The sequence below is a fragment of the Lissotriton helveticus genome, chromosome 4_1 (genome assembly GCF_964261635.1).
Source record: "Lissotriton helveticus chromosome 4_1, aLisHel1.1, whole genome shotgun sequence".
Taxonomy (NCBI): Eukaryota; Metazoa; Chordata; class Amphibia; order Caudata; family Salamandridae; genus Lissotriton; species Lissotriton helveticus.
This window is the reverse complement of record NC_136063.1, coordinates 417,142,071-417,168,808: the sequence shown is the minus strand read 5'-3', so window position 1 is coordinate 417,168,808 and position 26,738 is coordinate 417,142,071. Positions and strand designations below refer to the sequence as shown.

At 45.1% G+C, this 26,738-nt stretch overlaps 1 protein-coding gene and 1 long non-coding RNA gene across 3 annotated transcripts in view; one reads left to right on the top strand and one right to left on the bottom strand.

Annotated features, from left to right (window-relative positions):
* Window positions 1-26,738, bottom strand: part of RGS22 (regulator of G protein signaling 22) — a 1,652,097-nt gene that overhangs the window by 1,389,904 nt on the left and 235,455 nt on the right. For both annotated transcript variants that reach the window (XM_078686958.1, XM_078686959.1), the window contains exon 5: window positions 16,238-16,323. In XM_078686958.1, the coding sequence (XP_078543084.1) occupies window positions 16,238-16,323 (86 nt within the window). The remainder of the gene's footprint in view (window positions 1-16,237; window positions 16,324-26,738) is intronic.
* LOC144828619 (uncharacterized) overlaps window positions 1-26,738 on the top strand; it is a 389,822-nt gene that overhangs the window by 246,674 nt on the left and 116,410 nt on the right. The gene's annotated exons all lie outside the window — the stretch shown is intronic.

Genomic DNA, 26,738 nt, shown 5'->3' with positions numbered 1-26,738 from the left:
GCCTGGGAGCCCTGCGAGTGGAGCTTGGCCTGTGATGTAAGCCTGCGCCTACCGAGGACGGCTCCATCTCTCTGCAGGGAACCCTAAGGTATGAGCGCTTGGATGGGAACACCGCCGCGGGTCAGGGGCTCTTGCTCCGATTGTTGGGGAGGGTGGCTTTGAAGGGGATTGATGCCCAGCGGGGGCTATTGTTACGCTTTTTATTGTTTCAGACTTCAAGTCTTCTGGAAAAGCACAAACTTACCGGCATCGTAAATAAACCGAGGTGGCTAGAAATTAGCATTAGACATAATTATAATTAACGTGTGCATTAACATTAGCACTGCTAACTGCCTGTGATCAGAAGGTTGATTGTGCTGAGAGAAACACAGCTACATGAGGCACATGAGAAAGGTTTGAGATTTTGAAACTGCAAAGCATTCATGATATCTAATTAAAGGCGGCACAGGCAGCCAGAGGGCACTTTCTGCACGTGCCTCGTCCAATGGTAGCACACGAGATGCCAACAAGCTGCCTGCGTTGCCCATTAAGGTGCCAGATGTCAGCGCAGGAAAGTTTGTGTTTTCTCACAGCTTAGAAGTTGGTTTACTCAGCTCTACAAGGAGGGAGCAGTCAGGGGTGCACCAGCGGTATGCAGAGGGTAAACGGCGCCCCTCGATTCCCTCCGTTCTTTTAATTACAAAAATATTTAGCTGCATAATACGATCTATGGTAAGGTACACCCAATCACGTTAAACGCATCTCTTTTATTTCCCTGGGTATTTGTAATTAACTGTATATGAAGCATGGCCGTTTACAAGGAGGACCTGGCTGGCGCCGACTTCATTAAGTTGAAAGGCCAGGCCGTGAAGCACACCAGGAAGTAAAACCTATGTAAAGGGCAAATTGTACAATCTATGGTGTGTAATCGCACTGAAAGGCTTCACCGTCGCTTGACAGACAGGTCCCCATGTCAGCGACCTGGAAAGGAGAGTGATGAAAAATGACAATATCATGTCATGAGCAAGCACGGCAGTATTGTTTATGTGGCCTGGGATGTGAAGACACAGCATGCCTGGTCGGATTGCTGGGACATAAAATACAATGCAAGACTCCGTAAAAACGTTCCAGTCATACAGTTACTTCTGTCCCAAGCCATGGCGCGATCTGCCCTTTCCTAGGCTGTGCTCTGGTATAATTAAGGTACAGTAGTGTACCGAGTACTGGGAAGAGTGTTTATCCGGGGTTTACTACTCTAATATGTTTAAGGTACATCGGTGAACCCAAGTATTGCTAAGAGTTTTTGCAGATTCATATAGCGCTTACTCGACCTGAAGGTATTAGAGTGCTTTACATGAGCACCAGTTACGTTACAGGACACACTCATTTTTGTTATGCACGGGGAGATTAAGTGATTTGCCCAGAATCACAGGATGCTGAGCCACTGGAGCCAAACTCTAGTATGTTTCAGGTTCAGCGGTGAACCTGAGTTCTGCAAAGAGTATTCATTATGTACCACCCTCCCCCATTATTCAATACAGTTGACATTAGAAACTCTCTTTACCCCCCACCCCTTGGGCAGCAGCGCAGGTCCAATCCTCTCCCCTGAATGAAAAGTTAGAACTGTCCGTTGCCAGCCCATTCCCCAACAAACCCATAACCTGTACAACATCAGTATCCAGTGCACCATACTCTTCATTTTGTTGTGTTTGTTTTGTAGCTTAGGTTGGTGCATAGTATCCCATACTCCCTTGTTTAATGCCATGCAAGTGGTCGAGCAGACTGAAGAGTACGAGGCTAAGGCCTCCAGCTCTCTTCCTAGTGGAGAAGTGTGGCTCACTGGTTAGAGGAGGCAGACCTGGAAGCAGAGGTCAGCCCGGGACCAGGGTTCAATTCCCGGCTCGGCGGGGTCTTGAGTCCTAAAATGTCCATGGACTCGACAATTCTCGCTCCGGTGCCTACTCGATTCACGGGTTCACACTCTGCGACTCTGGGCAATAGCTTGCTTAATCTCCACAACGGCCCCTCGCGGCGGGATGCCTGGCTTTCACCTTGCGGATACCCTGCTGGGGTTATCTCACAGGGGAATACCAGGACGGGTTCCCTAAGCAAGCGCTTAGAAACCGCTTGGTGATTTGCGCTATATAAATTCCTGTACATTTACATTTTACATTTACATGTCTCTGCCTCTTAGGAGGGAAGAGCGAGGCCTCCCGCAGACAGGGAATTGTTTAACACCGTAGTTCCCACTCTACCCCCATCAGTAGCTTGTATACTGCGGGCCACGCTCTAGTGTGTGTTATGTACAGTAGTGTACCCGAGTACTGCTAAGAGTGTTTATCTGAGGCCGTGCTCTAGTATGTTTAAGGTTCAGTGGTGTACCAGAGTACTGCTGAGAGTGTTTATCCAAGGCTGTGCTCGTAACTTTCAAAACATTGCAGTGAGAATAGTAATGAGGCAAAAAAAATCGATCAAGTCTTACTGGTCATAGACCAACTGCGCTGCAAATGTTTTGAAGAAAATGTGAATACAACCAATTTGTGGGTCAAGTGCATTGATGTTGGGTCGAGTAGAAAATTCTAGTCACTAGACCTGCAGGTCAAGTGCGATTTTTAAGATTTGTCGAGCCCTGGACCGGTGCTAAACCGCCTAGTTTTCCATCTAAGCATAACATGAAGCGCATTAAAGTTTAACATAGAAACCCAAAGGTAAAATTAGAAAAAGAACATTTACAAAAAAGTTGACATGATATTTGAGGCTCAATAAGAGGAGTATCTTAAAGCATTGAGTCTCACATTGCCGAGCGGTCATGGATTTCTTCACAACTATTTTATTTTATTTTACTTTATCATTCTCTGCACTACAGAGCGGTGCTTCGAATTCCTGAGCTGTTTGCCAGGTGAGGCGAGGCAGTTTCCCCTTACAAATTAAGGTGAGCCCATGAACATCTGACTAATGGGATACATATAATGGTCATTGGACCATATGCGTTAGGAATAGCAATTGAGTAATGTGAATTGATAGCCCTTACTAATGAAGATGTGTTATCTCATCTTGTATTTTTGTTTATGTGTGTGTATGCTGGCGGTTCTACATTGGGATCCTCTGACTCTCTCAGCAGGAGAACCAGAAATGAACAGGTGAAATTGAGCATCTTTGTTCACGATTGTCCTTTTGTTAATATCTTTTTCACGTTTAAGCAGTAGCAATTAAGTTAATGGGTCCTGAGGAAGCGGAAGGTACAATGTTTGGCCTTTAAATGTCCGCAGAAACATGTCGACCAGATTACCCAGTCAGAAGTTATTTGTTTGAACCATCTGACTTTTTTGCACTCTCTTGATTTTAGTGTTGGAGGTACATGACTTCAGAATAAAGTTACATTGCATGTACTATCCAATTTTACTATACACATTTTCATTTTTTCACTTATCACTAACGCACTGCTTTCAGTTATGACCCAAATAACATCCACCAGACATCCGTTTTCAACAACTATCTCCTGTCACTATCTGTGGAGATATACTAAGGACTACCTACTGTGAAGTAGACCAAATGATGTACTGGGCGGTACAGAATACGTAACTGATGGACATATTTTCACAATGGTTGTTTGTCCTTTAGTCTGTTTTAATCTTACACTCTGAAACAGACTTATTGCCAGCTACACTCACATAATCTTTTGTTGTTTAGACCCACAGTTATCCGGAAGTTCTTAGTGACCTGACCCTTAAGTTTGCAAAATTTACACTACTGGGAGACCTAAATCTCCACCTGGATAACCCTAACAATTATCATGCTTTCTGTTTTAGAGAAATCATGCATGTTTTGGGGCTGACGACGCAAATTTCAGAACCTACACATTTGCCAGGACATACGCTGGACTGTATGAACTCTATTGTGGATACGATAAAAGTGCAACCCCCGACCACACAATCCTGGACAGATCATAAATTTATTGAATTCAATCTCAGGGTAGATAGCGACAAGATAAAGAATAAGAGGGGATTATCCAAAAATGGTAAACTTATTCCACGCTGGGGCAAAATTATTGAACATCCGGACCTCCATGATTGGGTGAAGAGGAGCAAACCCATCCTCTTAGGGAACACCATCACTGATACCCTGAGATTTGAGGGATGGGTGACTGCTCTAGGGAATAGGATAAAGTCCCCAGGTATAAGATCTGGACCTGGGCAAGGTAGGACATCCGCACCTTGGTTTTCAAGTGCATTAAAAGAAACGCTGGGAAAAGTCAGAATCTTAGAACGCAGGTGGCGACGCCATTATGTCAATGAGGAACAAGAAGCGTACAAGACAGCTAGGAGGCACTATCATGCCTCGATCAAATGTGCAAAAGTTGAGTACTACACGTCTCAAATCGAAGCCACCAGTAATAAACAGAAGAAATTTTCAAAATTGTTAACAGTTTTAGAAACCCTAAGGTGCTATCACAGGAGATTCCGCCTTCTCAGAGCTTATGCGATGAGATAGCTAATTATTTTGAACATAAAATAGATAACCTCACGAAAAAAAATTCTCAGACTGAGCCAGCGGATTCGGAGGCTAGGGCTAATATAGACACTCATAAGCCCTGCTGGGAGACTTACATCCCAATTAGCCTGGCGGATACTTATGAGGCGATATCCTCTATTAAGTCAGGATCTCCTTTTGATCCCTGCCCCCCAACTTTGCTAAAAGCGATAATAGAAGAGGCTAACCCCGAAATAAATTCTATCATCAATTCATCCCTTCTATCAGGTGAGATTCCTCCGCAATGGAAAGTTGCAGCAGTAAGACCTCTGCAGAAGAAAGCACTGCAGGACCCTACGATCGTAACCAATATGCGCCCTATTTCGCTTCTCCAAGCTCTTTGTAAACTGACGGAATCTTGTGTGAATAAACAGCTCATGTCATTCCTAGAAGAGAATGATATTCTTCACCCTAATCAAGCAGGCTTTAGGGCCCAGCACTCAACGGAGTCGACATTACTGTCCACAACTGAGACCATCCGAGCTGCATTGGATCAGGGCAAGAAGGCTGTCCTGATCCTATTAGATCTTTCTGCAGCATTTGACACGGTGTCCCATTTTATCCTTTTACATCGCCTGGCTAATGCGGGCATAGCAGGCACCGTGCTAGAATGGTTTAGAAATTGCCTGACTCATAGGCGCCAGGTCATTACGTTGGGACAATTTTGCTCAGAGGAGAAAGTGTTGAAGTCAGGGGTTCCGCAGGGCTCAAGTCTGAGCCCCACACTTTTCAATCTATATATGGTCCCCCTGATCAAACTGATCTCATCTTTCGGCATTAGCACGATTGCTTACGCTGACGACACACAGCTGGTACTTGTCCTCGATAAGGACTTGACCAAGGCTGAACAGACTCTAAATGAATGTCTATCGGCGACGTTCATGTGGATGACCAACAATCACCTAAAGTGTAATTCGCGAAAACGGAAATCCTGCTATTTGGACTTAACAACCACTTCTCTCCTCAGTCATGGTGGCCAAAGGAGGCAGAGGTCCTACCTAATACTATAAACGCAGTACGAAATCTAAGGATCAAATTTGAGGATCCCCTATCCTTTAAACAGCAAGCCAGGGAAGTCGCCGGTACATGCTTTAATATCATTAAAGGCCTTAGAAAATTCTTTGACTTGCTCCCGCTGAGTGCCAGTCGGACGGTCACAGTTGCGTTGATAACATCCAGACTGGTTTACTGTAATAGCTTGCATGCAGGGTCTAATAAATCCGCCCTGCACAAACTGCAGATGGTCCAGCATGCGGCCGCCAGACTGGTACTCAGATGGTCAAGAAAATCTTCGGCCTCTGCTGCATTGGATGCCTTGCATTGGCTTCCGATACACAAGCGTATTCGGTTTAAGGTCCTGACCATCACATATAGGGCTTTTCATCACCAGGGCCCGTTGTACCTGTGTAAATACTTCAAGCAATACCATCCACCTCTTGTACTCAGATCATCCGCAGCAAACCTGCTCATCGTCCCCAAATTGAGGCTGGCCACAAAGGGAGGTAAATCCCTATCAGTGATTGGCGCAAAAGCATGGAACAATATGCCTCACCATCTTCGTGAGGTCACTACGGAGCAAAGGTTAAAAAAACAGCTGAAAACGTGGATCTATACCCTGTCAGACACAGGATGTAAAGCACTGATATGATCTTCTCCTATGGTAAGGACAGTCTAGCTGGGTCATCTGCTGGCTTAAGGGAAGTCACAGCGCCAAGATGCTCCTTGGAGTGGTAGTGCGCTATATAAATGTCAATTCACATCACATCACACATCACATGCCATGTGAAAGCAATTGCGCCGCATGAAGGGGCACGCTGGGGGCATTTGCTACGTTCCGCCCTTCATGCCATGTGGGTCGTACATTAATCAGAAGATCGTCTGCTGTGGCCGTGTGCTGGGGGCGTGACAAACGCGTTCACCTGGAGGCCTGGTAAGTAACGTTACTGCAGCCTCTCCTGCGCGCTGTTACTGAACTCTCTCATTCAACGAAATTACACGCGCCTGCTACCATCAACCAGGGCTCTAGCGGGCTCAGGCGACGGATCAGTACACTAATTACACGCGCCTGATAACATCAACCAGGGCTGCAGCTGTGCCTCAAGCGGCGGAACACGCGCCTGCTAACATCAAACAGGCCTGCATCTGGGACTCAAGCGGGGGAACACGCAAATGAGCGTGTCTGCGGGGACCATTACTGCAGCCTCTCCTACTCGCTGTCACTGAACTCTCTCATTAAACGGATTTACCCGCAGCTGATAACTTTCTCATTCAACGACATTACACGCGCCTGCTAACATCAACCAGGGCTGTAGCCGGGCTCAGGCGGCGGATCACTACACCAATTACACGCGCCTGCTAACATCAACCAGGGCTGCAGCTGGGCCTTCTCCGTCCCTATTCTAATGAAACAAAAAATGTTGTCTACCGCGAGATTTTAAAATAAATTGCCCTTGCCAAATACACACATTACACACATTCTATTTCATACCCACACAACGTCGGGACGGGCTGCTAGTACAACTTATAAAGAGACACCACAAACACTCAATACTTTCCTTCATCTATTCAAGATTCATTCCTGACACATAACCAACTCCACACACTCCCAAGTTCACCTCAGGGTTAAGCCAGATTCACTCGCAGTTTTTTTAGAAAGGAAAAACCCAAAAGGGAACACAACGCCCACAGCCACACAACATCAAAATTTACCACCAATTTAAGTAAAGCAATGCACCAAAATGTCAACAAAGTAAACAAAGAATCATATTACAGTGCATTCCAAACAACAACTTAATTTTGAATATGTTTGTTTGACTAAATAATGTGCAAGGTTGACGCGTTTCGAACCCTTTGACTCGCAGGGTTCTCCTCAGCACCATCACAATCTAAAAATGAAAAGAGAAACACATACTCTTACTACTCCAATCATTCAATGTAAAAGAACGGCATGGCAGCACCCATCTGGTGCATCCGCTTCTTACCTTACTCATGAGTGAGAAACTGTTCTAGTTCCATCAATCCTTAGTGTGACTGCAAATAAGAAAATAATTTTTTTTTAAACTCAAAGAAAAAGTGTGGACCTACACACCGTCAGATCTACATATTGGAGTGCACGCCCTATATAAATGGAAGAATGGCCTTACATTGTGGTGTCATCCATAATCCTTGTAACTTCAACAAATATCTTTGAGGCATATAATGGGTCAATTCCGACGATTTTCGTCAATCTAGGAGGCAAGCAAGTTGTATCTCCATTAGTCAGACCGTGTTGTGCCATCGATGTTGGCAATTCTCGATTTTACGCCATTTATCAGAGAAGAGAGAGAGGACTAGGTAGCTAATCCGTATCCCCAGGGATTATATGTAATCAAAAAGGACTAGCCTATTGTGAAAATTATTTTTTAACAGGACTCAGAACTTTTTGATGAAGTACAAACCAGTAGGTTTTTTCATGAAGCCCTCACCCACCAACCTAGTTGGTGGCATGCTTCATCATCGGGCCTACCCAGTGACACCGAGTGTGTCCCGGGTGTGCTACGACACCTGATTACAGCGGAGCAGGTATGTAACTGAGTGTGCAGTGTGGTGACGGGAATGGTGATAGTTAAAAAAGCTATACAGTGGTCCTAGAACCAGAGGGTTAATTAAACTTTAATAACTGGGCCTCTGTTAGCGTTTAAAAAAGGCTGGTGGATGTGATCGGAGTATATATTAGGGCTTCCTACATCCAGGTGTGGTTTGCATGTTTCAGCCAGGCCTTTGAATTTAAAACTGGCTTTCCCCAGGACCGTAAAAAAAGTGAAGGTGCAATCTTATACTTAAGTGAGTGTGTGTGGATTGAGATATGTGAAGCACTCTCTAAGGTGCTATATGTGTGCGAGGGGGGTTCCCTCACCAAGCATAACTGGACATACAACATGTATGACAAGACAAACATACAGAAAATAGTCTTAGCATGGTAGCTTATTGTCACAATGAAACGTTATTTGCAGAATTATAAGGTGCAGTGGAGACGATAAAATGCGGCAAAGGTGTAACCGTATTGGTGGTATGGTTAACGTGAATGTTATTGGAATATGCATGTACATTTGTGGTGGGCTAAGACACGAAAGCATCGCAAACAAAATGAGTGATTGGAACATTAAGGGGAAAAGTATTCTCACGCTGGTGTTTGCCTCTAATGCCCCAAGGAGTAGTCTGGCAGAGGTTTATGACCCTGAACAAATGAAGGGGCCATGGGCAGTTGGCGACCTGCAAAGGAAGATGGCTTACCCGTGCTGTTGCTGAATGTCATGCTACTCACGGTACTGGTGGTCAAGACCTGCAGTGAACCTGTTGTTCCATCACGGACCTCCGGAGACTGGTTCGTGGTCTGCTGTGGTCTTAAGTAATGCCCGGTTTCATTCTGATCACCTGCGGTAGGGAGGACATAGAGGAGAGACTGCCTTTTGCTGCGTCATGCTTGCACTGCGCCTGCGCGGGTATGACGTTGGGCGTCACTGAGCCTGCGCATGCGCAGTGGAGACAGGCTTGTGATCGGGCAGCGCCTGCGCAGAAGTGGCAGGCGTTGCCTGGGAGATGGCGCCGGCAACATTCTCAGTATTGCGGAGGCTTTTGCTCGCTCAGATTCTGAGGTACGAAGCAATTTTGCCAAACAATTAACGCGCTCAGTATTAAATAAGCAGGCTAATAGGAAAACAAAAATATGAAAGTATATAAATATATACGGTTTGAAACGCTATAGTTGAGGGGGCCTGACACGTGGGGAGAAAAAGGCGTGCACAGTGTAAGAAGGGACATGAACACTATATCAGCAGGGTGGTGAACACCAATCTTATGTGCCCAAAATGTGGTTCAGCAGGGAAGTGAACACACAATTTACGGTTTCAAAGTTTTCCATGGAATGGAGTCATTGAGGCCGTGCTGTTGTAAGGAGAGACGGTAGATCCATCTTTGTTCCTTGGTCAGAAGGATCATGTCGTTGTCACGTTGGTTGGCTTTAAACTGTTTGATACCAACCAATGTTACAACGACAAGATCCTTTGTAGGTCGCTAACTACACATGGCCTCTTCATTTTTTCAGGGTCATAAACGTCTGCCGGACTACTCCTTGGGCATTTGAGCAAAACGCCAGCGTGAGAATACTTTTCCCCTTAATATTCCAATCACTCATTTTGTGTGTGATGCTTTTGTGTCTTAGCCCACCACAAATGTACATGCATATTCCGATAACATTCACGTTAACCGTTCCACCAATCAGACCCCCCAGGAAATTGTAGCATGGATTAGCAAATTTAGCGGCACAAATATGGAAATTTAGCGGCATTTTTGCGGCACTTTATTTTACTCATAATCATTAATTTTCAGCCTGAAATCAATGGAAGTTGTTTTAGCAGAGTAATCCACTTTGAAATAGGCATGTTTAAAGTGTCTCCAGCTCTACAGAAGCACAGTCCTAACCTCGTGGGAGGGAGCTGCATTTATCCCTGGGATGTTCTAGTGCTATGTATGCACCCCTGTTGGGGCACAACTGCCTAGGGATCCGAGAGGCAGGACACCTCTTCCTTAGGCACCCTCTTTTGCCAATTGAGGGTGCCACTGATGCCCTGCAAGAACGGTTGTAACATAATATTTCTTTTTTTAAATTTGCTGTATAGATATTGGTTACAGATGACAAATGTGACAGTAAATCTGTTCTAGGTTACTCAATTGGTTACATAGAGGCTGCATTTTAAAATATCTTACAGAGTTAGGATACCTGTTGTAGAGACCATTGTGTGCCCTGCAATTTCGAGGGGACAGAGAAAAACGTAATTACGATACTAACAAGGTACTACACATGTTTTAATAAAACAATTTTCAGGGCTTGAGTAACAGTTCTGTGCGTGCTGATGGGGATTGAAGACCCTCTTTGGCCTCCTCCTGGTGTCGAAGCAAGTAAACCTCTGATCCTGTCTCGTGCGCAGTCGCTGGATGAAGGGAAACTCTCTAAAACTAAATTCAGATAAAATAGAGATAAAATAGAGGTGGTGTACGGGCCATTTGGTATTTCAGAGCCCTCTAAATTATTCCGGACTGCTTAGTACGATAAAAAGGCAAATAGAGGCATCGTTTCCATAGAAAAAAGGAATACAGAGGATTTTACATACATATGTTTTAGGTGCCCGCTGCTGCCCTTGCAGAACCTCCAGATAGGATCAAATGGCTGCTTTATTTCTCGAGAAGCCTGCTAGTGAAGGCAGCCGCTTTTTATTGGACACTGCACGAGGCAAACCTGGATTTTAAAACCACAATCAGTGCTGAAAGGAGAATTGTGTCAAGGTGAGCGTGCACATATTGACAACAAACTGAAACTGATCCATGTCTGATCTTGCACATCATAGCTCACTGAATGTAGAGATCATTGCGTTATGACGCACTCTTTCGAATGTAGCACTTGTTATGCTAAACCTTGTAGAGTGGCGAATTACCTTTTTGTTCCCAAATACACGTTGTTGCATCATTTTGTGACATATAATGGTTCGGGCCTCTGTCTAGGCGCCCCTCCCCCCACACCTCCTTCGCCTGCTCCCCCACAGGATGCTCAGGCTGTCTGAAATCTCGCTTTTCCGCCATCTAGCATATATTCACAGGGGGGCGGGGGGGAGTAGGGGGGTTGGCGGGGGTTACTTCTAGGAGTGAAGTCGCCCCCCCTGTTCCCCACGAGGGCGACGTGCAGGAATAGACACGTGGGGGCCGACATTCCAGCAGGTCAGGCGAGTTCGAGTTCTACTAAAAAGAGCCCTCCCCTAGCTCCTGAAAGATTAGAAACACATATCTCTGATACAGAAGCATGTACTTCTTCACAGCCACTAGAGCTGAGCTGTACTATCAACACAGACCTAAAAGGGGCCTCCTTCCAAGAGCTGACCGACCGTCCAAATTTCGCGGGCAGTTTTGTAAAAATTGCGGCATTTTTACAAAACTGCCGATTTCGCGATTTTTTTGCAAATCGCGAAATCCTGGAGGGTCTGAACCAATACGGTTACCTTTGCCGCATTTTATCGTTTCCACTGCACCTTATAAATAGGCAAATAACGTTTCATTGTGACAATAAGCTACAATGCCAAGACTCTTTTCTGTATGTTTGTCTTGTCATACATGTTGTATGTCCAGTTATGCTCGGTGAGGGAATCCCCCTCGCACACATATAGCACCTTAGAGAGTGCTTCACATATCTCAATCAACACACTCACTTAAGTATAAGATTGCACCTTCACTTTTTTTTACGGTCCTGAGGAAAGCCAGTTTTAAATTAAAAGGCCTGGCTGAAACATGTAGACCACACCTGCATGTAGAAGGCCCTAATATATACTCCGATCACATCCACCAGCCTTTTTTAAACGCTGACAGAGGCCCAGTTATTAAAGTTTAGTTAACCCTCGGGTACTGGGACCACTGTATAGCTTTTTTGACAATCACTATTCACGTAACCACACTGCACGCTCAGTTACATACCTGCTCGGCTGTATTCAGGCGTCGTAGCACACCCGGGACACATTCAGTGTCACTGGGTGGGCCCGATGTTGAAGCATGCCACCAACTAGGTTGGTGGGTGAGGGCTTCATGAAAAAACCTAATGGTTTGTACTTCGTCATACAGTTCTGAGTCCTGTTAAATAATTTTCAGAATAGGCTATTCCTTTTTGATGACATAATTCTCGATTTTAAACATCAGGAACATATCAGTTAGATGAAACTCAAAGGGATTCCCAATGCGTTGCGGCCAATTGTTTTATGTACACCTCATCACTTCCCGAAATTCTGACACCAATCTGAAACAGTCTAGGAAAGACGACTTAGATCTCAAGGGAGGCACCCGATGTAGAGCCATCTCACCTGCCTATAAAGCCTTAACCAACCGACTCAACCCCTCATTAGGCGGAGTTGTTGTTAAATTAAACATGACTATATTACCCTCTCAATTAAACTATGCCCGAGCAAAGCCAAAGCCTTAATCACAAACGTTGGTACACACATAAGCTTTTCCCAGATACTTGTTTTAAGAGCCCAAAGATAACGGGGAACGCACAAACCTTATTTAGGAGGGGACCCCGCTTAAAGATCCTCCGCTTGGCGTGTGGAGCCTCAGACACGCTACAATGCGGCACCAAGTCCCGCAAAGGATTCTGGGTGTGGCGGGCATCATGGGAATTGAAGTATATATCTGCCGCTTCAACAGCTGCACAGCTTTATTGGCACACCAATGGAGATACAACTTGCTTGCCTTCTAGATTGAAGAAAATTGTCGGAATTGACCCATTATATGCCTCAAGGATATTTGTTAAAAGTTACAAGGATTATGGATGACACCACAATGTAAGCCCATTCTTCCACTTATATAGGGCGTGCACTCCAGTACGTAGATATGACGGTGTGTAGGTCCACACTTTTTCTTTATGAGTTTTTTTGTATTATTTTCTCATTTGCAGACACACTAAGGATTGATGGAACTAGAACTGTTTCTCACTCATGAGTAAGGTAAGAAGCGGATGCACCGGATGGGTGCTGCCATGCCGATGTTTTACATTGAATGATTGGAGTAGTAAGAGTATGTGTTTCTCTTTTCATTTTTAGATTGTGATGGTCCTTAGGAGAACCCTGCTAGTAAAAGGGTTTGAAACGCGCTGACTTTGCACATTTTGTAGTCAAACTAACATATTCAAAATTAAATTGTTGTTTGGAATGCACTGTAATATGATTCTTTGTTTACTTTGTTGACATTTTGGTGCATTGCTTTACTTAAATTGGTGGTAAAGTTTGATGTTGTTTGGCTGTGTGCGTAATGTTCCCTTTTGGGTTTTGCCTTTCTAAAAAACTGCGAGTGAAGCTGGCTTAACCCTGAGGTGAACTTGGGAGTATGTGGAGTTGGTTATGTGTCAGGAATGAATGTTGAATGGATGAAGGAGAGTATTGAGTGTTTGTGGTGTCTCTTTATAAGTTGTATAATTGGGAAGGAATGGTGTTAGTATTTTTTGTATTTGTCTCATTGATCATTCATTTGTATGTGTACGTATTTATTGAAAAATCAACTAAAGGTTTAAAATAAAAAGAAAAACGTTTTTGGAAATTGAGTGTTCATGGAACCTGTGACGGACTTGGATTGGTACCAGTGAAAAGGTGGTTAGCAAATAGTCTTCAGTATTGGCACTTGTTTTGGTTTGTACTATATTGACTCAGCCTTACTGAGTAGAGTCAAGGCCCTTGGTTGTTCCTTAACTTTCTAAAAGTGGCATACGCAAAACTATAATTTAAAATCCAACTACACCATAAGTTAGGATTTTAAAATAGGATTTCAGAGACATCAAACATAAATTGGTATCTATTCCAATTCGGAAATTATACATATAAATGTAATAAAGTCATTTCAACATTATCCTATGGGAGAGGTAGGCCTTGCAGTAGTGAAAAACTAACTTAAGAGTTTTTCAATACCAGGACATGTAAACTTAAAAGTAAATGCACTTCCTTTTCTGGGCTGTCCAGTGTCTATCCTAGGGATGACTTATATGTATTTAAAAGGAAGGTTTAGGGTAGGCAAAGGGTTTATTTAGCCAAGTCGAAATGGCAGTTTAAAACTGTGCACACACAGGCTGTAATGACAGGCCTAAGGCATGTTTAAACTGCTACTTAAGTGGATGGCATAATCACTGCTGCAGGCCCACTGGTAGCATTTAATTTACAGGCCCTAGTAACAGGTAGTGCCACTTTACTAGGGACTTGTAGGTAAATTAAATATGCCAATTGAGTATAAGCCAATCTAAATATGTTTTAAGGAGCGAGCACAAGCACTTGAGCACTGGTTAGCAGTCCCCACTCTCAAAGTGCCCCGAGTCCTAAGGCCAACAAAAACAAATCCAGTACACAAACAGGAGGAGGAAGGCAAAAAGTACGGGCTCACCCTGCAAACAGGACCAAGTCCAACAGTAAGCCTTTTTTGTGTGGTGTGCTGATGGCTAAAAGCATGAAATACCTATGTCCATGTCAAGATATTGCACTTTTGCAATGCGAACTGCAAGTGTAGACCTAACAGTGATATTCAAAATAGTAAAAGAATTTCAACATGAATCATTTGTTCCTTGCAATATTAAAAACATCAATATTTCATGGGAAAACGATATGGACATCGCTATGGTAGCGGAGAAAGCGGTCTACACACACAGGGGGTGCCCCAAAAAGTGTCTGCGAGTCTGGGGGAAATGGAATGACTTTCGGGGAAACTTGTGTGAACCACCACGTGCAGAATTGACACCTGAAAACAGTCCATGAAGAGGTGGGGTCCCTGAGGTGACGGGAGGGAATTCGTACTGCTGGGGTGGAAGGAGGGAGGCAAAGTTAGATACATATAGGGATGATTGCAAGCTGAACGGCGCTACTGAACATTGTTGAATAAATACTGCTGGATCTGATTTAATTGATACCTGTGATTGTAAGAGACTGCACTTGGTTATTTGTAACTGTATGTTGCTGAAAGAAAATAAAACTTGTTAAAAAAAAAAAACATCAATATTTCGGTATGAAGTCCTAATCTTACAGAAAAATTACTAAAAGCCAATATCAAATGTTCTCCCTAACCCTTCATAAGTAAATTGGGTAGGTTGGACGTTCACTGAATACTCTTCACAAATCGTCGGGTGTAACAGCTGTGAACACTAGGCGAACTGAGGGGAAAGCACCTTGGTGTAAGTGTGATTACAGGGGTTCCTGGGGCCTTCCTCCATGGGGCTCAATTGACCCTTAGTTTGGGTGTAGGACTGGAGAGCAACAAAATGTGCAAGTATTGTTTTTTCTGGAATGAAAGGGGTATGCAAGAGGTGTATACTTTAATAGGATCCTGTTCATGTCTTGATGAATGAAGTGAACTCTTAGGAACCGGCTTGGCAGAAACATGTCGACATTTTAGTGGTGTTGGAGTACTAATTCACCTACACTCCATGCCCAGTTTTAAAAACAAGTGGTAGTCTGCAAAGTAAAATCCATGCTGGTTTACCACACTGGTTTGTAACCTCGGTAGTGGATCCTTAGCTCCATAAGAGCTTAGAAAGTGCCTCCTGGACTCCAAGGTGCGTGCCCCTCTACATCAAACACTGGTTTTTGAGAACGTGGGATTGTCCAATGTTGAAGCATGACACCTGGTCGGTATGTGTCTGGCAGCTTTTTGACACACACAAAAGTTGACTGGGTATCCTCAGACGGGAAAAAACTAGTAAATAGAAACCGTGAAGCAGCCCAGCTAGAGTTCTCAGAGGGCTCTCCTACAGTTAGCTCAGGTGATCTTGTGTAGAAAGAATTGTGTTGGAGGCTGGCCCGCCCTTGAGGCCTCACAACTCTAGTTTCCAACCTCAGATAGACTTTTTGGGTTTTGTGTTACAGTACACTTAATACAATTGTTTATTGGCATTAGAGAAAAACGTTTTCAAATTTGAAGTACTTCTTACATGGAATCAAAGCCATCAATTACAATCAAAAAGTACAATTAATAAATTTCCTGAGCATAAGGAATATGGGTATATAAACACTATATATAAAATATTACCATTATATGTTGCTCATTGCAAATTATAGGGACAGCATAGATTATAGTACAAGATATACATTAAATGTATACTTTTAAATCAAATGCAGGTAGGAAAGTGTGAAATTCCATGATACAGAACAATGTCTAAAGATAAAATAAGTTACTATCGTACCTATATTCAAAGTAGCAGTCACTTTTCAGGAATGATGGGAGTCTTTCCTTCTTAATCCACTGTACTCCTTGTTCTCGGTTCAGGCACTATAAAAAGGAAGTCTATCATCAGAGAGCGCATGAGTGTCTAAAACTAGAAAATGTGCTTGCTTGTGCATGCTGAATGATGACTGATGTATTACAAACTGCTCTGTGACATGCTGAATCAAAATCACATGACCCAGTAGACAGGTCAGCAAAAGTGTAGATCACCTAGTCTGTTACTTGGCTGGATCTCTTTCCCTCTGCAAAATGTCACAGCATACATTCGCCATTGCAACCTGCCCTGAATCAAAGACACAATATGTGCATTTGTTCTCAGCCTTGCATAATACGGCTAATCCCCATCAAATAGCATAGGTGTAACCTAATAAACAGCAATACCAAGTAAAGGATATTGGTTTCCATTGTAGTCACATTGGTTTTTCATTCATCTAGTTTCACTCTTTCATTATTATTAACTCGCTCTTCCTTGTCCCAGTCTTTAATTGTGAGGAAGTCTGTCTCAGACAGACACTTTGTTTGTCTAACCTAAATAACTAGAAACATGTTTGAATGTCTGCCCCTCTCCAGGATGAGACCATGATAGAGACCTCTTCCCGGCTCATCTCTTATGTCCATTACTCAAGAATAGACCAAGAGTTCAAGGGTGAAAGGGAAGGAAATAGATCTACGATGAACAGTAGGAATAAGTAGGATGAAGATCACTGGTGAGCATTCTCTGCATTACCATTTGGCTCCTCTACCTTGTCCCTAATCAACAGAGGAAGATCACAAAATAACTAGGGACCTACCCTCTGAGGAAGACAAGTAGGAGCCATCAAGGAGGTAGGTGGCATATTGCTCAGGAGTTCCGTGCCAACTGCATGTTTTCTTGAAAGCTCTCATGGCATAAAGTCGAGCTCATATCTTAGAAATCCAAGACATTGCCCTCCTGGAGAAAATGTGAGACTCTGAGATAACTGCAGGCAGAGTAGAAAGTCTAGTCCCTTGCACCAGGAACAAAAAGATCTTGAGTGGAGTGCACACATTTTGAGAGTGGGGACAAAAAGTGGAAAGGTTGATGCACAGCCCTGGAAGCCTTTCCAGAAGGACCCAGTCTCTGAAGCCAGAGCTATTCCCATCCAGACCATCAGATGCAAGTGGAGGAGGGCAAGATGATACACACAGAGGAGAGGGTGGGAACCTGAAATAGTTTGAGTAGTTTGAGGAAAAACACACCATCAGTCAGAGAGGGACTATCAGGATAACTTGGGTTTCCCCCTCTACTGATTCTCCACATGATTTTCTTAATAAGAGTTAAGAATAAAGCATAAATGAGGCCGGGAGTACAACTGGATTCACATGGTGTCACCTCCTCTTCCAGCTCCACGCTAAGGAGTATGGTATCCTGGAGCAGAATGATGGAAAGAGAGAAATACCAGTCAACTCTCTACTGGTTAACAGGTTTCTTTGGCTTGATGGATTTTAGACAACATCCGTGGGGCATGCATACAGAGACACACTCATGCTGAGACTCACTAATTCATCTAAGAATACCGGACAGTCAATCGCCACAAACCAAAATTCATTGTAGAAGCATAACAGGTGAGTTACTCTTTAGATGCAGATATGTTTTAAGGTGGGACATAGTGGGTAATGGCCCACGGTCCCCACCTTTCCAGGGCCACGGGTACAGTGAGTTGGACAGTCGACATTCCTGTCACAAGCACGTTTAGCAGAAACTGTGTGCATTCCTGGCCTGCCCAGCCCTATCTTCAAAACTCTCAGGAAGTTGATGGTAATTAAATTGAATAATAATTGATGTCATTTCACTCTCCTTATACTACCTCACCTCTTCTACTTTACTCCTCTCTCTTTGCCTCTATTGCTGCATTTCTATGTGCATACTTCCACTCTTTATCTCAGCTCTCTTTACCTCAACTTCGTCTATTATTATTATTATATTATATGAAACTTATAACGCGCTCAGCTTACCCGGGGGCATCCCGTCTACCTCACCACTCTCTCAATGTATCAAATGTACCTCACTCAACTTAAAATCTCTCTACCTCTTTCATGACTTTGCATGTGTCTCTATCACTCGGGGGCTATCTCTAAAACTTCCACTATTTAACCACTATTGAGCCCCTCTTTCTACTGTGTCCCTCTTGCTGGGCCTCAGCACTCTTTTCCTATCTGACCTCTGTATATGTCTTCTCCACTGCTCTCCCCTATAACACGTCATATCTACTTTTACTTCACCTTTAACTCTCTATGTCTGTACTACAGTACCCCTCTCTACCTCCCTGAGCCCTTTCACTACTTCACCATTCTCCCTCAATCTCCTCTCTTTCTACCTCTAACCTCCCTCACTACCTTACCTCTCTCAACCCCACCGCTTTCTCTCACCATGTAACCTCTCATGTTTTCTTCACCTCCCCTCTCCCTCTAAAACTGTTCCCTTTCCTTCACCTTTCTAAATATCATATTCCTTTGTGGTTAACTCTATTTATCTGTTTTTTATTCAACATCAACTCCTGTGCCTCTCTCGTACATAAACATCTCTCTGCACCTCCTTTCCATGGGAGCTCACCCACCCACCTCACCTAGCTCTCAATACCTTTCTTTATAGCTCTCCTTCCCTCACATTCTCTTCCTCTTTCTCCATCTCACAATGCTCTCTACCTCTGTATCAACTGTAGTCACACAGTCCTCACCATTACAGCTGCCAGAGGGCAATTCAAGTGTGTGCAGTTGCAGGTACACCTTTTCAGGACTGTGTGCCTGCAGATCGTACCTCTTTCCACCCATACAAGTTTGTCAGGAAACCCTAACTATGAGTTGCTATAACTTACTGTGAAGACAGGAGGTTATTTTTGCTACATGTGTATGGCTATGGTAGCACAAGAGGCAGGCAGTATTATGGGAAGCAGGATGAACAGGCCATTCATTGTACCCAATAACCATCCTCCTTCACATTTCCCTTTAACCATAGCCAAGGTTCCTACTAATAAAGGTGATTCCTTCCATTTTTACCGTAAGGTATTTTTAGATCTATATGGACCCCAACAATATCCAGTATACCTCTTATTAGGCACTCCCTCGAACCGAGGTTGAGTCCACCCTGATAGTATCATCTTACCAGGGTGGGATAGGATGCCACTGATGAAACATGCCACAAATGTGTTGGTGGGACTTCCTCATCCAATTTAGTTAGCATGCCAGCACCACCTAGTGCAGCAGACTGTTGTCCAAGTTGGACATAACCCCCTCACCGTTGGATCTTTTTGACATTAGCTGATTGTCTTTTAAAGGCTATGCAATGGCCTTACCTGGAACTCTCCCTTAGTGATAGAGTGGAGCTGTGCCCATGTAATTTAATTATTCAGGCCAAGGTGGAATATGTTAAGGCGATATATCCAACGTTGTTTGTAAAACCGATGTTGTTCTCTTGTGCCAGTTTCTCTGATCATTCTTACGGTGCATTTTTCAGAGAAGTGTCTAGTAAATTTAGTAATGTTTTCTTGCACCTGATAGTGCTTCTACGCCCACTGATGTACTTGTTCTGCCCGATTCCTTGAAACAAAGGGCTTTAATCTGAGGCGGAATAATTTCTCCCAGCGAAGGTGCATTGGAGGTCTCAGGCAAAGCTGCGTCCCCCTCTCTTACCTGATTTTACAGCAGAAACCCCCCCAAATTATAACGCCAGCCATTCCAAAACCAACCGGCGTCACTCTCAAAGGGCCGCCTGTCCTTAAAATGGCCGCCACAATGGACATGTTCGGCCCGATTTCTTGAATCAAATGGCTTTAACCGTGGTGAAATAAGTTCTCCCCAGCGTAGGTACAGCGGACGTCACAGGCAAAGCTGCGACCCCAACATTCACCCGATTCTGCAGCAGTGTCTCCCCCACTTGATAACGCTGGCGACCTCAACGGCCTGGCGTTCTGCCTCTCTCCTTCGGGGTTGCTGGCCCCCATTATGACCGCCCGCTAGCTCCCTACAGTCAAATAGGAGGTCATCCAGGCTGAAACGGACCCCCTCTATCACCTGCTCTGGGTAGAAGGTAAGCGGAACCTCGCAACGACCCAAAGGGACACCCAACTCTCCGCCACGCTCAACGTCCTCAAGCACCAGCCCGCTTTTAAAGAGCTGACATGTCCAGACTCCATGTGTCCGTCCAAGGAGCTTGAAGCTCGTCACTGCCCCCCTTTATCACCCGATCGACCTCCTCCAACCCCGCGCGAACGAATTGACCCCACCCCACGCGACCAGTGACATTGTCACAATCGAGGCTCACCCAATTGGTCACTCAGCCCCAGCTCTCACCCCCACAAAGGGGCTGCCCATCTCTATGTGACGGCCAACTGAGCTAACCAATTGAGCCGAGGGCCTCTGCATTCTTGGACTCAGGGCCCCGCCCTCAGAGAGTTCCCTTGACTGCTCCTCCTACACCCCCCCGCCTCCTAGGCATTCTGCCTCCTTCCCCCCCTCCCACCTCCAGACCACCCCTCATGAGCGTCCTCAGTGCATGACACCCCATTACCTACCTCGTCGAACAGCCCAACCCCCTTACCAGCTCGACACCCCTCTACCTACCGCGCCGAACAGTGCTCAGTGACTCGTCCCCCTGCGTCTTACTCCTCCCCTCCTTTGCCCCAGAGGACCCACGCCCCCCCCCCCCCAGTCCAAATAGGATGCCCCCAGACGTGCAAATGGTCACGTATCCCTGCCCTTCACTCAACCACCTGTCACCACTCGGACAGAACACCTTCGCTATAACATTCCCACACAGTCTCTCCTTCAAAGCAAAAAAAGGCTTCAAACAGAATTTAATCAGGCAACATCCCGAAACACTAGTTGTTGACACTTATCACTGCTCATCTAGAGGACATGGGAAAATGGACTTCATTTTCCATACAAACAGGCCTGCCCTTTGGGACACCATCTTTAACTCACTCCTCCCCGTCTCCAAAACCACCTTCACAGAACACAACCGTAACCTAACAATCTCCCCCCTGAATCAACAGTCCCTGACCAGAGACATCTCCATTACCATTTTTGTGAATGGCACCATACTAATTCAGACGAAAGACGAGAACCTAGAGTTCTTCGACTCTCTCTTCCCCACACTAAAGATGGCAACATCTCACTACCTTGATACTTGGAAATTAATCGACGTGTGCACAGCTATTCTTGGTTAAAGTCTCAAAAAAATTGCTACGTTTCAGCAGGTGCTCCTGAGGTATCGTCTTCTACCCTAAAGACGAGTATTTGATATCACTGTTAGTGCAGTCAATTGAGAATTGATGGCATCCCTTAGGGCACACTAATGTTCGGGGTAATTATCCTCCGTGCGTATTTAAAGAAATGTTCAATCCAAATCAGTCTTGGAAAAAGCTTTTATTTGCTTTTTGTACTTTAGATGCATGTTACTTCACATGAGTCAATAAAGTTTTTTCATTTTCAACTTGTGTATTCTCCTGCTCCAATGCATTTCGGGTCAATACCCTTCGTCTGGGAGCATCTACAAAGAACGACATATGTAACTTATGTAAAGTCTGTTTCATATTTGTGAAAAAAAGAAATGATACATGATTTGCTCCGAATGTGTATTATTGAATAATCTTAAGAGAATGGGTAAGTGTGATTACGGTCGACCGGTAATGGGGCGTGTTGGTAAATAAGTGAAACGAGGGTGATGTTCTGATAGTATTAGGTTAAGCAAAAGGTAAATCATGCAAAAGAAATGCTGATTGGTGCAGTTTAATGGTGCACGACGTGAGTTACTAAATGTGAACTACCGGAGTACCGCTTGAACTTGGGGTGACCGATTACTGATGGATGGTGGTATTCACAAGTGCATGGATTAAAACGTCGCCAAAACGGTTTTCCAAGTTAAATGCGGTAATACAAATCAATACCGCGAACGGTAGGAAAAGTTACTTACACGAGAAGACTCCGTGCTGTTTACGCTGTAGGTTGAAAGCCATCAATTCTCAATTGACTGCACTACCAGTAACATCTCACTACCCACACCCTCCGATCCCCTCCCCCCCCTAGTGGCTCCATACAAACTCCAAGGCGTCGGAGCACGCTTTTGCCACCACAGCGACCCCACACCCCCGTGCTTAGTCACTCCGCCAGTCATACGTCACCCTCAGCCTTAGCTCCCCCTAGGTCCCAACCCCCTCCCCTCCCACCACCCATCTCACCCAGCCTCCCAGAACTCAGCCCCCCTCTCATCCCCAATTGACCCTCAAACCCCATCCCCTAACACCCGAAGCACTCCTAGATCTCAGTCTCCCGCCCTTAGAGAACCAAGACTCCCAAACAACTCCGATTCACAGCCCCCCGCCAACCCCCACTCCACAAGTTCACTTCGACCCCCCCAGTGAAGAAAACTACCACCTCCAACTGTACCTCAACCCCCTCCCTCTCTAGCCTTCCCACAGTCGAACTCTAAACCTGAGTCAGCTCCCCCCACTCCTGCTAACCCCCCAGTAGTGACTCGTCCCAAGGCCCCTCACACTCAGGGCTCAGCTCCGCCCACCCTCCCATCCTCTCCCCCTCACTCAAGCTGACGCAACGCCTTGATCTTCTAGAAGCGCAGATCGCTACCCTGATTCATGGCCTGAAGGAAACCTTATCCTCCCTAGGGAAACTCCAGCTGCCCTCCCCTCACTCCGCAACACCCCACATCCCTCCGCTTCTCAATAGGCATGACTCACCGCCCCCCAACCGGTCCCTGCCCCCCCAGGCTTCCGCCCACCACTCACTAAACCCAGGACTGAGTCGCGAGTACACAGACCCAGAAGAACTATTCCCACCCTCTCCCCCCAGGAAGTGATCGCACTCGTCTCATCATACGAACTCTCCTTTAACCAGCTGGCTCAGATTCCTCCTCTAAGCTCTACTCCCATCTCCTCGATCCAAGTCATTACTGGAGTGGGTAGGGACCCGCCCCCCCCTCCCCCGAAGATCCACTAGACCCCCAACGTATCTATCCTCCATACCCAGAGCCAAGCCTGACAATCTGAAATCAAAAGAAGACCCTCCCATTAACTGTATGCTTATCAACAGCCGGTCCGCCGTCAAACATGCACCGGAAATAGCAGAAGCCATCCTCTCCCATGACCTGGATGTAGCTTTCATCACGGAAACCTGGCTTAACACCCTGTCCTACCCCACTCTGGACATGCTGGTGCTGCCTGGTTTCTCAATTAGCCACAAAGACAGGCCAGAACACAAAGGTGGCAACATAGCAATTATTCACAAAAGTGACCTCTCCATCTCAGAAATTCCCGCCTGCCTGTATAACTCCTTCGAATGTCTATCGGTCAACTTCAAATCGCCTACTCATAGTTCACTTCTATGCCATCTCCTATACCATCCTCCAGGCAACTCCAACAAATATGGAGCTCAGTTGTCGGACCTGATCACCCAATCCGCACTCAACAGCGACAACAGAATATTTCTGGGCGACCTTAACCTAAGATGGAACGAAACAAAAAACCCGCTCATTCAATCTCTCAACACCCTCCTGCAAGACAACAATATGATCCAACACTGTTCAGAAGAAACGCACCATAGAGGAGGGATCCTGGATGCAATCATTGTGGACAAAAATGCAATCACGATTGACTATATCATCCCGGTGGACTGGTCAGACCACCACATCATTCTTTTTCATTTCAACCATCCGGCCCTATCCCTCCCACCCACTCAAGCCTCTCCTAAATGGGTCAGGAACACATCCAGAGTCCCCAGAGACAAGCTAGAAGAAGGACTAAGCTCACTCCTCCCTAACACGACGGAGCTCCTCTCAACCACAGAACTCACCTCGCTCTACCAGTCCAACTTGGAGCTCACCCTGGATTAGCTGGCACCTCTGAAACTTAAAAAACCCAGAAGCATCCCCTCTAGGTCTTGGTTCTCCAGAGACATAAATGAGGAAAGAAGACACCTCAGATCCCTGGAAAGAACCTGGAAGAACAACCCCTTCTCCTTCCACCGGGATCAACTCAAGGCAGCACGCAAAAACTACTATAATCATATCAAGAGCAAAAAGTCAACCTTCTTCTGTTCTGCTCTAGATAATGCTAAAAACCGCCCCAAAGAACTCTTCAACATCATCAGGAGTCAAACCTCCAATCCAGTGACAGCCAACATGGTGGCGTCCAGAACCCACTGTGACAACTTTGCAAGCTTTTGCAATGAAAAAATCGCCAAAATTGATCGATCATTCAGCTCAAAGCCCTCTCCCCGCACGGAGATCCTAACTCAAGCAACAAACCGCAACACCCCAGTAACCTCATCTATCCGCTGGTCATCCTTCCGGCTCGTCCAGGATGAAGCGATAAGCAATCTAATCGCCTCCGCTAAACCCTCGTCCCATTCCCTCGATCAGCTACCCTCGAGACTGACCAAAGACCTGAAGTTTACCCTAGCCCCAATTTGGGGCAAGATCATCAACAGCTCTTTAAGCGAGGGATCCATTCCAGATTGCCTCAAAGTAGGACAAGTCACGCCGCTTCTAAAAAAAACCTGGCCTTGACCCCACGGACATGAACAACTTCAGACCGGTATCGAACCTCCCTCTCTTATCCAAAATTCTTGAAAGATGTGTGCTGTCACAGTTAACCCAACACCTAGAGAACACTGATCTACTAGATCTACACCAATCAGGATTCAGAAAGGGCTGCAGCACTGAAACCGCAACCCTAAATGTCCTAGATGATTTGCACATGTGACTCGACTCCAACCAATGTAGCCTTCTCATCCTCTTAGACCTCTAGACCTCTCGGCTGCGATCGATACAGTTGATCATACCCTGCTACTCAAAGTGCTCCAGGAGAAAGAGGGCATTGAAAAGACGGTTCTAAAATGGTTTTCCTCCTTTCTCAACAACCGCACACAAAGAATAAAAATCAACAGCTTTGAGTCGAACCCCCTCCCCATTAGTAGAGGAGTTCCACAAGGGTCAGTGCTCTCCCCACAACTTTTCAACATCTACATGGAACCCCTCACCTCACTTCTAAGGAATTCCAACATCCCCTTCCACCACTAGGTGGACGACACACAACTCTATCTGGAAACCACATCGATCGCAGACATTCACAGACTGAACGGTACACTCATGGAGGTCCAACACTGCCTCTCATCTAACCACCTCAAACTCAATGAAGAAAAAACAGAAGTGCTCCTCATCTCGAATAGAGATGCAAACCCCCAAATAGTAGAATGGCTTAAAGCCTTAAACGTCCTAAATGATACTCTCGTACCAACAGATTCAGTGAAATCCCTAGGGATTACTCTCGACCCCAAACTGGACATGAAAAAACACATCTCAAAAACCGCCAAAAGTGCGTTCCTTAACCCGAAACTTCTCTACAAAATAAAACTCTTCCTCCCCCCGAAAGATCTGAAACAGGCCGCTCAGGCACTGGTGCTCTCCAGAATTGACTATGGCATCGCAGCTCTGACTGAAACAGCCAATTCTCACCTGGGGCCTCTTACCACCACCCTCAAAGCAGCAGCAAGAATGGTCACAGGAACAAAGAAATATGATCACATCTCACCGGCACTCAAGGAACTGAAATGGCTCCCTATAGACCAACGAGCCAGTTTCCGTACAGCCTGCCTCACACACAAAGCCCTGCACACAGGCAAACCAGAATATCTGGCCGCCAAACTCAAAAGGGCCGATCAGTCTAGGAACCTCAGAAGTTCCAACAACACAGAAGGGGACTACCGGTCAACAAATACGAAAGAGTTTTGGGAATGAAAAAGCCAAAAACTAAGAGTAGTGAACAACACAAACTTTACTGGATTGAGATGAATCCCATCAGCCCACCAAACTGGCGGAACATCGTCATTTGGGAGTGACGACCAGAACTCAGTGTAGTACACCTCTAAATAAGGGATGATTGTACTATACTGGTTCAAGAAATGGTGGAAAAGGCCAGCCAGATCATGATCTCGATTGGTTGTGCTGAGAAAAATGCAGTGCAAAGTGAATGTGAAATTAAAATTGATTGTCAGGATACCAAAAAAAGTTTTAATAGAGGCTATCCCAATATCAAGGTTAAAACAGGAGCTGATGGTTTGAAAGAATAACCATCTTATAGTAATAAAACGTGGGTCAACATGTTTCAGCCAGATAGGTTATAGTAAACTGGCTTTCGTCAGGACCAATGATGTCAATACGCTACTGCACAAATACAAAAGTGTGAAAATCAAAATTACAAAAATACAGATTTCATAACACAATTACACCATACCGGAACCAGCTGAACACTTATGTGTAGAGGTTTCCATTTTGTTGTAGGTACTGTGTCTTTCCTACAAAAAATATACAGAAATCTGTTGTTAATCTTATACTCATAGAAGTTTTAACAAAACTAAAACCAAAACTCAGTCTTATTGATTGTCTTTGAACCAATAATATCATACGCCCTCTGGGTGGCTCTACAAATAGT